The 14,974-nt window shown below is 42.5% G+C and overlaps 1 protein-coding gene across 1 annotated transcript in view; it reads left to right on the top strand.

Annotated features, from left to right (window-relative positions):
• Positions 1 to 4,098: 4,098 nt before the first annotated feature.
• Positions 4,099 to 14,974, top strand: part of epha2b (eph receptor A2 b) — a 33,768-nt gene continuing 22,892 nt past the window's right edge. The window contains exons 1-3 of the mRNA XM_071348270.1: positions 4,099 to 4,258; positions 5,041 to 5,120; positions 6,566 to 7,217. Of these exons, the coding sequence (XP_071204371.1) occupies positions 4,177 to 4,258; positions 5,041 to 5,120; positions 6,566 to 7,217 (814 nt within the window). The 5' untranslated portion in view covers positions 4,099 to 4,176. The remainder of the gene's footprint in view (positions 4,259 to 5,040; positions 5,121 to 6,565; positions 7,218 to 14,974) is intronic.

Below are 14,974 nucleotides of genomic sequence, written 5' to 3'. Positions count from 1 at the left end.
ACACACACACACACACACACACACACACACAAACAAACACACACATACACCTGATCGAGTAATCTAAAAAAGTTTAGGTCATTTGGAACAGAATCAACAGGTGGCTATCAATGGGCACCCCTCATGCCCTCCAGACTCTCTTCCGCCCTAAGCTCTCAGGGGTCCATCTCACACATTCTGGATGCGCTTTCTCCAGTGCACTTCCTTCAAGCCATTGTCTTGAATGTATTCTGACCCCAGTAGTGTCATTTGATATCGAGGAGGTACGCATGGCCTCAGGATCAGCTCATTCTACTTGGGTGAGCAAATACAACATCTGCTCTCACTAGCCCTCTCTAGCGTGACCTGTGTCTCCAATAAAAAGGGAGGCAACGAATATGAGTGTGTTCCAGCTCAGGGCATCGGAATGTTGTGATAATGACTGAATTAATATATAGCGCCTATTCACTTCAGCCCAGAGGGATGGATGATCTGTAATTTCCAAAGAGTTCATTTAGATGAGATTTCTGAATAACTTTGTTGTTGTGTCATGATTCTCAGATTCTTGCACAAGGTTAGAGAACTTTGAATATGAGAGAGAGCTCCTTGTTACAGGTGTGGAGATACACTTAGTGTACAAAGTTTCACACCCTTTTGCACTCAGAACAGCTTAAATTTGTCAGGGCATGGACTCTACAAGGTGTTGAAAGCGTTCGACAGGGATGCTGGCCCATGTTGACTCCAATGCTTCCCACCATTGTGCCAAGAAGGCTGGATGTGCTTTTGGACCATTCTTGATATATATGGGAAACTCTTGAGCATGAAAAGCCCAGCAGCGTTGCAGTTCTTGACACAAACCTGGCAGCTACTACCATACCCCATTCAAAGGCACATAAATATTTTGTCTTGCCCATTTACCCTCTGAATGGCACACACACAATCCATGTCTCAATTGTCACAAGGCTTCAAAATCCTTCTTTAACCCGCCTCGTCCCCCTTCATCTACACAGATTAAGGGATCATAGCTTTCCTACCTGAATTAACCTGGTCAGTCTATGTCATGGAAAGAGCACAATGTTTTGTACACTCAGTGTGTTTCAATATAATAATGATTGCTTTGTATTGGGTTTGTTGACATATGGATTGTAAAAACCTATGCCATCCTTTCCTCTCTATTCAGAGCATGAGTGTTTTCCAGTCCCAGACTTTCATAACGCAAAACTGACCTTAGATCAGTCTCTTCAAGGAACTTGACCCTACTCCATACCCCTCCCCCCCCCAGTATAGAATTGTGTAGTATACTGTAGAATACTATATAGTATACTTTTTTTAACAGCACTGTAGTAAACACTACAGTCTGCAAAAACACATTTATTTTTACTCTAGTAAATACTACAGTATGTAATTTGCATAAACCCTGCCCATTCCCCTTCCATATCCCAAGTTGTGCCACCCATAAGTTAGAAACCTACACGCCAAGTATAGACCATATATTGTGTTCCCTGTGGTTATAGAAAAGAGCAGAAGCTTTGCACTCCCTTTTCAGAACCCAGACCTACTTACTTACCTATCTACCTACCTACCTACAGGTTATGGAACATTTGTAGTATTGTATTATTTTTTAGTATTTCTGTAAATACCACATTATACTACAGTGACTACTACAGTAAATTCAGCAACAACACTGCTGTCACGCCCTGGCCTTAGTTATCTTTGTTTTCTGTAATATTTTGGTTAGGTCAGGGTGTGACAGGGGGGATGTGTGTGTGTATTTGTCTCGTCTTGGGTGGTTGTATGGTATAGGGGGGTTTAGTTGAGTGTAGGTATCTAGGTATGTCTATGGTTGCCTGAATGGTTCTCAATCAGAGACAGCTGTCATTCATTGTCTCTGATTGGGAGCCATATTTAAGGCAGCCATAGGCATTAGATTAATGTGGGTAATTGTCTATGTGTAGTGTTCAGTGTCAGCACTATTTTGTTTGTATAGCTTCACGGTCGTCTGTTTGTTGTTTTTGTTCGTCTTCATAATAAAAGAAGATGTATTTCTCTCACGCTGCGCCTTGGTCCACTCTGCCTCATTACGCCGATCGTGACAACTGCAGTGAATACTACAGTATTCCGACCATAGTATACAGTACACTGTAGTATTTTCTCATGTGGGATCTTTCTGAATAGTGTATAGTATATTACTGGGATGATAGTGTTCAATCAAGACTCACCCTGTCAGCCTTTAGCTACCCCACAGATAGTTTGCTCAGCACTTTGAACTTTGCTATCATTGTATTGAAAAAAATATCTTGACTACTTAGGAACCGAATAGCTGTAAGTCTGACAGGAAGTGGGGAACAGTGTCGTATACAGAGCCAAAAACAGGTATAACATAGCCACAAATCAACAGTGTCATGTGTTTGGTATCATTTGTAGGGTATTGGGGGGTAATCAAACTAACAAATGAGGCTCTCACACATGCTCTCTGGTCGGTCCACACTTTCTGCTGTTGCTGCTGTGTGTTGTTGGGGCTGGGTAACAATGGGCCTGCTGTCCCCCCCACTCTGATGATGCTGAGTTGAGTTACTACACCTGTGCTTGGCAGCTCTCCCAACCAAGTCAGCCCCCTTGAACCCCCTTCACTGGGGGACAGCAGGCCCATTGTTACCCAGCCCCAACAACACACAGCAGCAGCAGGAGAAAGTGTGGGCCGACCAAGGGAGCATATGTGAGAGCCTTATCTGTTAGTCTGATTACCCCCCAATACCCTACAGATTTGTAGCATCGAATCTCCGAGCTGACAAGGTAAAAATCTGCCGTTCTGCCCCTGAACAAGGCAGTTAACCAAACCCACTGTTCCTAGGCCGTCATTGTAAATCTGCCCCTGAACAAGGCAGTTAACCGATCCCACTGTTCCTAGGCCGTCATTGTAAATAAGAATTTGTCCTTAACTGACTCGCCTAGTTAAATAAAGGTTAAATAAAAAAATCTACAGATGTCATAAATAAGCCAACTTTGATCAATTCTTTCTAATTATGCTCTTAGATACAAATGTCAAATATATGCCAACAACCCTTCCTGCAAAGGACTATTCCATGGATTACATTTTGTGAGAATTCCCAAAACCATTGTCTTTTTTGTCTGGGTTTCATGAGGAATCACTCTTATGTGGCATTTCATAAGGCTCCAGGCATTCTCCCTGGTGTGAGAGGTGCTTTATGAAACCAGAGCCCCGGGGTAAGGGGAGGTCGGATGGGGAGGGAGGATTCGCACAAGGCTGGGGCCCGTCTGCCGGGGAAACAGAGAGAAGCCTAATCTTTCCCCACAGAGTTGGGCCCACAGGTCTGACCCATGCAAAATAAATGTCATACTGTATTGTAATAATTTATTGTGAAGACAGCGCAATCAATGGTAAACATTTACCTAGAAAATCTAACAGGTTGATAAAATATTCAGGAGGTTTTTAGTGAAAACTACAAGATACAGATAAGCATTCATAAATCACAGAGTTACACTGTACAACAAATAATGAAGGTAGACAGAGGTTGACTCCCAAATTAATTTGCTCTGGATAAGAGCGTCTGCTAAATGACTTAAATGTAAATGTAAATGTAAATTTGCGAAAGAGTTGCTAGGTGATGGATTATTTAATTCCCTATGTTCATACTCATACCAGCACACCCTCCCACTCCCCATTCTCCCACCTCTCTATCTTTCCCATTGAAAATACAGATGTTTCACTTCACTTATATTCATCAAGAGTATGTTATTTCAAATTCTAAAGCCAATTAGTACAATTATTTGTAATTTTATTTATCTTGACTATGGATTCAGTTGTCTTTGCTTCAGATTCTAGATTATATGAATATGATAATAATGTGATTGATAAACTTGTATCATGAGTTTCATGCAGAATTCTCTCTTCTTATTTTTGTACACAAAAAAAAGAATCATAAAAAGGTAAATAGGCCAACATTGTATTGATATCTGCTTTGCTTGTCGCTAAGGTAAATGGCTGAGGCCATCAAAACCATAATGCCAATTTGCCACACACCCTCCTTTATGGAATTGATGACAATCCAACAGGCGGAGTTGGTGACGTCCTCATTCGTGAATGAGGCTTTCGCGAGCTCACGGTTTAGTTGAGCAACTGATGAGAGGGTGGAAGGGTCCCAACCAAGCCTAGAAATAAGAAGAAAACATTCTCAAATGGATTCCCGTGGAATTAAGCGCTTGTTGTTTTCCTATGTATTAATTAACGGTATATTTATTACACTGCAAACTAAAGAAGGTAAGCGAAAGTCTTGACTACTTTTCAAACGTTGGGAACTATTTGAAATCAAAATGTTTCTGTTGCAAGAAGTATATCCTGCTCTGTTCAGGTTGTGGGACCACGAAGAAGTGGATGTTTAAAGCACAGGGCAAGAACATGGGCTATTGATACAATGTCGCAACTTGTAGAAGTTTTTAAGTTTGTTGATTTTGACCAGAAACTGTTTATAATGCAATCCCTTATACTTTTTTAGATGTTCAAGTTTCGCCCGCATTCGATTCAGTATCTATGCTGATCTCTTTATCAAGATGAGGGTGTGTTGAGAGCAGTCTTGCTACATTATAGAGTGCCACTACCTGTTGGAATTTTGAACTTTTATATTGTCTCTAGATCAATAAGATTGCAGTAAGATATTGTGAACATATTAAATATAACAATATAAAATGAATAATTATCTGCGTGGTTGGGCTGAACATTCATGCCTGGTACCACTTATTGCGCAGCAAAGTTGAATGATGAGAAAGTTAGGATATTCCATCTCAAGTTAATGATTACACCCTAAGCTTCCTTTTTAATTGTATAAGTCACTAACATAGGCCTATGTTTGAGCCTCACTTGAAGTGTAGGGGATTTAGACAATTACTATTCTTGGGGTAAGATATTAGAGTTCAAATGATAATACCTAATAGAAAGAAGCAAATTAACTTCAAAATGTACATGTCCCAGCTTTCTGTGGTAAGTCAATCACATTTTAGTAGGTTAAGACCTATTTGATTGAATTTGACTTTTCCCCTCTGCAGAGGTGCTGTTGGATATGAGGGCATCAGGGAGTGAGCTAGGCTGGCTGACCTGGCCCTATGAACAAGGATCCAAGCAAGGGGTCAGTATCCATCCATTCTTTCCATTGCCCTGTCTCTGTACTCTTCTCTTTGGGGAAGTATGGATGGGGTAGCACATAGTATGCCATGTCTGACTTTCTTACCTTCACACAACTTTAACAACTCTTATTTGCCAGTGTAACAGTTTAACTTTAGTCCGTCCCCTTGCCCCGACCCGGGCACGAACCAGGGACCCTCTGCACACATCAACAACAGTCACCCACGAAGCATCGTTACCCATCGCTCCACAAAAGCCGCGGCTCTTGCAGAGCAAGGGGAACCACTACTTCAAGGTCTCAAAGCGAGTGACGTCACCGATTGAAACGCTATTAGCGCGCACCACCGCTAACTAGCTAGCCATTTCACATCGGTTACACCAGTATCTACTTTTCTGGGTGCTATAACTTGGTGCTCACGTATAAACATTACTAAAAGTGTAACGTTCAAGTTGAATATGTGAAAGGGTCACATTATTCTAGTGGGGGTTGGGTTTTAGATGGCAGCATGTCAGGACTATTCCAAGGGAGAGAATGGTAGCTATAGCAAGTGTGGTAGAGAATACTTGTGGTTTTAAGTCCCTCATTTCAGAAGTGTATGTAAGGGTGCAATTGACCTAAAGTTTGGAGCATATAGTGCTTTTTGGGAAATGTAGATGTAGTGAGTTAAGTTGGCTATCTTTTTCTCATAAGGAGAAAATGTGTTGTCTTTCGTCAGAGTAAAACACAACAGATTATTGTTTTTTGCTATCGTGTGCTTTTGTGTAGTATGTGTGCTTGGGTCCAATTTAGTTTAATTTACATTTGAGTGGTCATTCACGTTTGACTCTCCCTTGTTCAGTAGTGTTATGGAGGCGCTCTCTCTCCTGTTGCATGCCCCCGTTCATGTGATGCCACACAGTCAGCCAACAAAGCACATTCCTTTAATTAATAGCAGTGGTAACATGCAGAGAGAACCCCTGTGTGGACACATGTATTTCAGCAGCTACTATTAAGCTGAACATTGAAGACTTCTCACTAAAATGTCTAACTTCTGTGCCAGCAAGAGTTGGCTGCATGGATCAACATATGTTGCATAAGATGTTGACAGACATTGTTGACAGACCTCAGTGTTATTTCAATGGCATTGTCAAAATCAGCTGGCTTCAACCCTTTGCTAAGGCCTCGTCTTTTCTCGCCACTTTTATGTCTTAATATGTTCCTTTGGGGTCTCCCTCGCTCTCTCTCACGCTTTCCCTTTGTCTCCAGGGTTCAAATTACAGGAGTGCCGGGGGTCCGGGAACTCATCTAACAAATTAAGGCACACCATTAGCATTTCAGATGTCAACATGGGCAGTTGGGCACCCCCCATAAGCATTGAACATTTTAACTTTGTTCCATCCCACTATTAGTCATGTATCCCCGGAGTCAGTATGTGACTGGAGTCCTGATGGTCTGTCTGTGTGTTTCAGTGGGAGGTGGTCCAGAGGAGTCTGAATGGCTCCCAGTTGTACACCTACTCTGTGTGTAATGTGGGCGAGCATGAGCAGGACAACTGGTTGCGCACCACCTTCATCCAGCGCCGCCCGTCGGCCTCTCGCTTCTTCGTGGAGCTGCAGTTCATTGTGCGTGACTGCAACTCATTTGATGGCTCGTCGCTCACCTGCAAGGAGACCTTCAACCTGTTCTCCTCTGAGTCGGACGCCGACATCGGCACCAGCTTCCGCAAGGGCCAGTTCAAGAAGGTGGCCACCATCGCGCCGGACGAGATCACCAGCCGAAATGAGCTGCGCATCAACACAGAGACGCGGGTGGTGGAGAGCCTCAGCAGGAAAGGCTTCTACCTGGCCTTCCAGGACATTGGGGCCTGCATGGCGCTGCTCTCTGTCAGGGTCTACTACAAGACCTGCCCGGCCACCGTCAAGAGCCTGGCAGCCTTCCCTGAGACAGTGGCGGGTGGGGGGGTGAACCAGGCCCTAAGGGAAGTGGCGGGGGCCTGCGTGGAGAACGCAGTGAGTGAGGAGTCGCCCCGCATCTACTGCACGATGGACGGAGAGTGGGTGGTGCCTGTTGGACAGTGCCAATGCATGCCCGGCTACGAGGCCTTCAACGACACATGTCGAGGTAAGGTATAATGTTCCTGTGTTCTCTTGGCTCACTGACAGATGGGCATTCTGAGAGCTGGCCTCTAGCATCATGGACTCTAATGCTGTGTTTGCCCGTGCGTGCGTGTGTGAGCTGACGTGAGTCTGCATAGAGATATTTAGCAGAAGGTGTTTACCATTTGTGTTATAAAACATGCATGTCACTACATTATCTCTGACCTTGAACCCAAACTACATTGTAGAAACATTGTAACAAAATTCAGCTACTCTTAGGCCATGCATGTGATGTGATATCAAATGTATCAAGATAAAAGTACTTTATATTATATTTTTAAGTCAGAAATGTTCCTCTTAATTGAAACGGGTTTGTAAGGTGCCCAGTTTTGGTAGTAGCCATGCTTATCAGGACCTCTGGCCCTCGTAAGCTAGTTTCCTACTAATTTGTCATTCATTCTATTTTCTAAGATACTCATAGGTAGTCTTACCATCACTCAACCCCTGGGCTTTGTAGTTCCATTGCAACCATGTTGCATTCAAGTCCTCATCAGAGGCCCTCTAGTCTACATTCTTCTGAGTCCTGACAAAATGACAGATGTTGATCAAAGATGGGAGGTTCACAAGTCAAACTCGGAGACTATACTGGTGATGAATTTACTTTACTTTACTACTAGGTGGCAGGGGAGGAGGGAAAACTACCCCCTCTGGTTGTCTCTGACTTTGTTGGTTACATGCATCAGATAAATATGCATTCCTTAAGCCATTGGGCATGCTCTCTCTCTCTGTCCTTCACTCTCTCCTTCACATTCCACTTTTCACTCTATCTCAGAGCTGCTGTGAGAGACGAGGTTTCAACATTTGAGGGTTTTGTGTGGTACTGCAGCAGGGTGTGTGAGAGAGTGTTGGCATGCTCAGGCCTGTTAGGAGCTGTTCTGTGAGAGCACCACAAAACTATCATCACCTGAATACTAGGCATGTTACTGCACCACTGATTTTGGAACACACACACACACATTTTCTCAGCTTCCCCTCCATTGGTAATGGACATTTCCTGTCATTTTATTTCCGTCAGGACATAGTTTTAGATGAAAGTATAGTGGGGTGGGTGACAGAGAAACACTCGCACACAGAGACTGAGAAAGGTTGTGATAAAAAGGTGAGGAATGGAATGTAAAGGTAGAACAGTGAGGTGCAGTGTTGAGCTGTAGGCACTGGCTCCCCTTGTCCTCCCCTTCTTCTCCACTGCATTCCTCTTCCATTTACTGAGGAACCTCCCAGATTACTGCAGGTCTGAGGCATTCCTTAGGGAGGACTCCTGCAATGTATCCCAAATGGCACCTTATCTAATATAGTGCACAACTTTTGACCACAGCCCTATACATGGGGAATAGAATGCCATTTGAAGTGTACTCCATCTTACAGGACAATGAATGGAAGTGATGGATTGAGAAAGGGAGTGGATAGAGTCAGATGGATATATTCATTCCATGGGAGGTTGAATACAGACAGCTACAGTGTAAGTTGAATGAGCTTGGGATTTTGAGTTGAAAAAATCATGGATACAACCATGCATGCAGTACAAACACGCAAGCATGCCTACGTATGCATACACACACACGCGCGCATGCACGTACCCTCTCCCCCTTTTCCCCCATGCTGTGTGTTCCAGTTGACTCACTGTTGACATTGACACAGTTTTCCTCCTTTAAAAAGAACGCCCTTCCTTACACAATCTTCGCTGGCACAAAAGTACACATACCTTGTGTTACCACAGAAAGATAAACATTTGGCCCAGCTGCTCCTTGGATTGTGTCGAGCTGTCCATGCCCACACCATGTCACCCACAGTAAAGCCGTGTGCACACTCGTCCCGGAGCTGGGCAAATATGACTTAGGACCAACTATATGCGTTCCAAATTGCACCCTATGGTCAAAAGTAGAGCACTATATTGTGAATTGGGACGCACACTCAGTTTCCAAATGCTCGTGTTTACACACAGTCAATGTTGGGCTCTTTTTTTAGAATACTTTCTGTAGGAAAAATCCTGATAGAACCAGTAAATGAGTTCTGGTAAGGTTATTTTCACCCGAAGGAGGAGTTCCCTTTTCCAGTAATCTAGGCCTAGTTTTCCTCCCCCCTAAAGTGATGTCAAGTTAAACTGTCGGTGACACTGAAGCTGAATGACTGTGCCTTCCATGTGGTGAGTGATTTGTGTGGGTAGTAAATTACTTGGGTGTGTGTTTTATGTGCAGTAACTACTGGTACTGCCTGCATCTTTGTCTTCCTGATAATCTTAAATAAGACGTCTCAGTCATTCTTATTCCCTTGTCTGTTCCTACTAGCACTGACTTTGCTGATAACTTCTTTATTGAGGAAAAATGTACTTACTACGACTGTGATATGGTAGTCTCACCTAGCCATCTTAAGATGAATGCTCTAAATGTAATGTAAAATCCTGCCTATTTATTTTGCTCCTTCTGTTTTTTTTCTTTTTCTTTCACCCTCATTCATTCACTCTCTGTCTACATATATTTTATTGCTCCCAGGCTCTACCCCCCCCCCTCTCTCTTTTCACATCTCCATTTTCAAACTCTCCTATGAGTTTATGATCATAAGCGACATCATTACTGAGTTTTTATTGTAAACCAGCTACAAGATGACCACATTCCTTCTTGGTTTTCTATTGCTCTCTGAATGATGAAGGTTTTATTATGGTTGGCCAGTGTGTAGGTCCTGAATGTGACACTATTTGAATCGCAACATCCCGTTTCACACGACCCATATGTGACTGATTATTTAGACTTTGCTCTGTTCTGTGTATGCTAGTAAATAAATAAGTATTTTTGCTTATTTGACAACTGTCTCTTAAAATGATTAACACACCCTAAATTTGAACAGTATTCCCTATATGTATCCCACAGTTTTGGGTGGATACACTTACATGCAGCAAAAACTGTTGCCATTCTTCACATATTGACCAAGAAACATAAACCTATAATCCTGATTTAAAATGTGAACTGAAATATTTTAATGTTCAGAATATGTGTATTGGGATTACAGCCTTGATATGACACAGACGATTCAGTGAATACGTGACAAAACGAGAGGATTCACCCCAGTTTACTCTCCGGAGAGTCATTATGAAGAAGACCAGCGCAATTGTTATTTTGGTGCAACATAATATCAGCAGTGCAGTCTCTGTTGCTGGAGCCAAGGAAGGAAACCTCTCTGGGAACCTCTCTGAGACTGGTTTGTTGTGACATTTCGTTCCTGATCAGATTGGGTGCATACGCCTACAGTGTTACGTACACTTTGTCCCTCCTTGCGATCCATAGCTTAACTCATCATTATGGATACTGTGGATTTACTAGGCCTATGATCACATTGTGTTCATAGTCCAAGAAATCATTAAGGATCTTCTTATCAGACTAGTTTTGCACTTTCAGCATGTTCATATAAAAGCGCCTTTCTTACCCTTTGGAAATTGGAAATGGGGAATGGTGAAGTTTCGGGAGATTGGCTGTGATTACTTTTAATGTGATTCTGTGATCTTGTGCCAAGTTGATGTTGACCTCTCACATGGAGGTTCAGAGCGTTCTATAAGAGATGACATAAAACTGAGTAGTGGCCAATATTTATCTAAATTGTGCATTTCAAAATGTTTTACTGATTTTTAAATTGATGGAGCAAGTTTAGCCTTTTGCTTTAGAATTCATTCAATAGGCCTGTATGTTGTGGTTGCAATGTCGTATGTCAAATCCTATTACTTTTCTGAGACGTACATTTCATAAGTAAATAAGGGTTATGGTTAGAAACTCGTAGGAAGCACTTAATATGGTATAATAGCATTGGCTAGTCATGAGGATGAGCAAAGATGGCTCTTCTCTGGGCATATGTAGGCCAAAGAGATTCCTACTTTCTGGTATGGCTGACAGTGCAACAGCAGAGTAACTTGAACAAAACACAGAGCAATAAACCTTTGGTGTCTCAGTGTTCTCATACAAAGACATTTGTGCCATTTATTCTAACAGTATCCAGACATACCATTACTCCCAGGTGGCATGTAGCTCCATTTCCCCCTATGTTGGTACTTTGCTGAAAAACTATTCCGTGGCATGTTTTTGGTGCATATTTTCTCTGTATGGCATTCCTGTACAATGTGGTTGGGCCGTGGAGATTTGTGTATTGTGCTGCCGGTGTGTGAGCTCAGCACTTTCCGTCCCCCCACCGGACAGGACGGGCTCCAACGGAAACCGGACGCCACCTAATCCTCAACCACTCTCCAACCTGTTGGCTCAGGGCTTTCCATTGTTGCGCTGCAGTCAATCCCCCCCCTTTCACTCCTTTGGTTTTTGCGGCCCACTGATAAGTCATTTTGTTTATTGGTTCATTAATTTGGCCTCTTAACAGGAAGCAGACACGTTGGAATCCAGCTTGCGTGGCCACCTGGATGTCTGGCCTTGACTTTTAGGAAAGGCAAAGGAAGTGTGTCCTAGATGACTGTGGTGGCTGTTGTTGGGCAGTGTAGTCGAAGGACAGGACATGATTAGAAAGGAAAGAAGAATATTATTTAATCAGACCATGACATCTATTTTGTGTTAGACCTCTTTGTTGGTTTGTGTGATGGTTGTTTTAATGCATGCATTGCTGCTTGCACTCCTCTGACTTCCCCTGTCACTTCCCCTCTGTGAGCAGCACAAGGGAAGAGGAGTGTGAAGAAAAAGGTATTAGGGAATTTATTGTGTTAGTTGACAACCAGATGAAAGCCTAAGTGGAATTGTAAAACAGATGTAATTCCCTTACAGCTGCTCCATCGGTCAGCTTATCCTTTTGACTAATGTCCCTACACACCTTCACCCCCCCCCCCCCCCCCCCCCCCGCTCTCTCTGCCCCACTCCTCCATCTGTGACCCCATGGCTTCAGGTTACCACTACCCCTCCCCCGTCAGATACACACATTGTTCTACTCAACCACCCCCTAATACACCTATGACAAGTTGTCCTGCACATGTAAACATGGTATTAGTGACATCACATGGGAAAATGGAAGCAGAAAATGCATTTTAGCAGATGCTCTTTTCCAGAGCAACTTAAATAAGTGCATTCAACCAAGGTATATGAAACTACAACATATTACAAACATTGCAACTAAAACCTGCTTCAAAATAGCCGATACCTGCAAAATCTGATGGATGCTGACTTTTCCCTGGATATCTACAATTAGTCATGATAATGATCTCAACATTGTTGCTTTTCTGGAGCTTTATTTTTATACCCTTTTTTTGTGTACTCCCCCTCCCTGCGAAATAAGTTGTGGTTTCCCCTTTCTTGCTCCTTCCCTCACTTCTCTCCTGTGTTTGTTTTAGTAGGCCATCAACTCCCTGTAGTCGGACAATTTTACTACTACCCTGGGGCAGACATGACCCTCCTGTGCTCTAAAACCAAAAGAGCCCGGGACTTGACTTAGGCTTTTTGTTTTGCACCTCTCCTCTAGCGCACCCCCACTTTATTCAAGGGCTTGAGGGCTTTCTGTTGTCCGGCCGCTGTGTACCTATTCATCCATCCATCCATTCGTCCGTGCATTTATCACTGTCTCCATCTCATCCATCTTAACTCCGGCTGACAAACCAGCCCACTCAACTCCCAGAATCTACCAGGACCCGCCAGTCACTCACTATAAACAAACGCCCAGGCTCTTTAGGCACAGGGCCTCTCAAATGACAAACCGGGCCTACATCCCAGGGGATCCCAAAGGGCAAATAAAGGAGGCATTCTCACTTCAGTTTCTCAGCTGTCTGACTCTTAGAGGTTGACAGACTTTTATTTACTTGAGAAATGCACCCGGTTTTCCTCAAGAGTCTTACTCCCTGTTCTGTTCTTTGTCAACAACATTTCAGCTCTCTCCCCTAATTTTTCCCTGGACTCAATCTGTGGCCCTCTTCCCTTGCATACTTTGATTGGCTGCTGGAGGAAGGAAGCTCAGCGTCAGCCTCGCGCTTCCTGTTGTGTCCAACAGCAAAGACGAACCACTCTCTCACTTTCAGAGGAACATTCCTTTACCCTTCTTCAGTTCCTATTCCTCCTCAAAAACGAATCAGCTGGTGGTCACCGATACCTCTTGGATTCATTTCCTATGATTGTGAGTCAGTTTACACGTGCTGACCTTTCTAGAGAAAGGCAGTAAAGGAAATGGGCCTGAACTATATTGTAAAGGGCTAGAGGTCTTCACGGGTCCAAAACGTTGCCTTTCCCACCCGACCTGATATGCATAAATATATATATTTTTTAAACTGAGACACGTTCCCGAAATGGACGCGAGTACAGTTAGACCCGTTCTGCAAAAAACAGTGGGAAACGTTCGCAAATAGACCCGTGCTAGTTCAGATCTGAGAGTAGAAAGAAACCTGGGCGCTGCCAGCACCATCAATAAACAAGCGACATTGGCCAAATGATCCACAGTTGCGTGTTCTTAAACTGCCTATATATAACAAATTACAAAAACGATTCGATGTGTAGCATATTCAAAACCTATTGTTTTTTAAAACGTATTAAACTGTCTACCTCGCGGTTCAGCTGTCGGAGATTTGAGCGCTAAATGCATCAGGCCATTGCAATCATATAGGCCTAGGTGTCCACTGTATGATATTAATATTTAAAATATAAATATTAAGGGAGAAGAGCTTAGGCCTAGAGACCGAGAGAAAGAAAGAAAGATATGCCAGCGCCATGTTCCCGACCGACATGGATTTAAAAAAATACTAGGCTACTAGGCTATTACTCCTAAACAGATATTGACGTCCGGAAGGAGGCTAATTTGTTAATTTTCTATCTGAATATGATTTATAAAGACAAGCCTTATTGTTCGATTAAAGGAGTAACTCTGGTAGGCCTAAAACATTCTTCCTCACCTCAAGTTCAACTGTCGGAGTTCGATGGAGTGGCGGTGCTCACTGCCTTCATAGGCCTGCAGTAGCTATATCAGACAAAAGTTGCTTGACTTTATTAGGGTAATTTCAAAAGAAAGTGAAGTAATTGTTTATAGGGAAAATACGAAGAGGTTATTATATTGCAGCATTAAATTACGTTTTGCATCTTGCCCTCTTTGGTTTTTCCTTTTTCATGGTTTGAGTGAAGGTAGCGTAGTAGGCCTACCGGTATTTATATTATTGCAGCAAACACCATTACAGCTGCAACTTAATTTGGCTAACGAAAATGTCTCAACAGAATGAAACCTTTGATTTGAACAGGCTAGCCTATATTGCAACTATTACCAACAAATGTTCTACCCAACAAATAACATCAATAGGCTAATGCTATTTATTTTACAACAGACCAACTTTTAACCTTAAACTAAATATGAAGCAAAAAATTAGACAGAGCTTCATTTAGTTAACAAATGTCTTAACAAAATTAAACAAAGCACTTTACATAGGCTATTTAAAGAACTGGTTTCATTATTTAAATAGGCCAATAATTATTAATAATAATAATAATAATAATAATGACCAACCAATTCATAATAAATACGGAAATACACTGCTCAAAAAAATAAAGGGAACACTAAAATAACACATCCTAGATCTGAATGAAATATTCTTATTAAATACTTTTTTCTTTACATAGTTGAATGTGCTGACAACAAAATCACACAAAAATGATCAATGTAAATCAAATTTATCAACCCATGGAGGTCTGGATTTGGAGTCACACTCAAAATTAAAGTGGAAAACAACAATACAGGCTGATCCAACTTTGATGTAATGTCCTTAAAACAAGTCAA

This window comes from Salvelinus alpinus, chromosome 17 (assembly GCF_045679555.1).
Source record: "Salvelinus alpinus chromosome 17, SLU_Salpinus.1, whole genome shotgun sequence".
Classification (NCBI taxonomy): Eukaryota; Metazoa; Chordata; class Actinopteri; order Salmoniformes; family Salmonidae; genus Salvelinus; species Salvelinus alpinus.
This window is presented reverse-complemented; position numbering and strand designations above follow the sequence as displayed.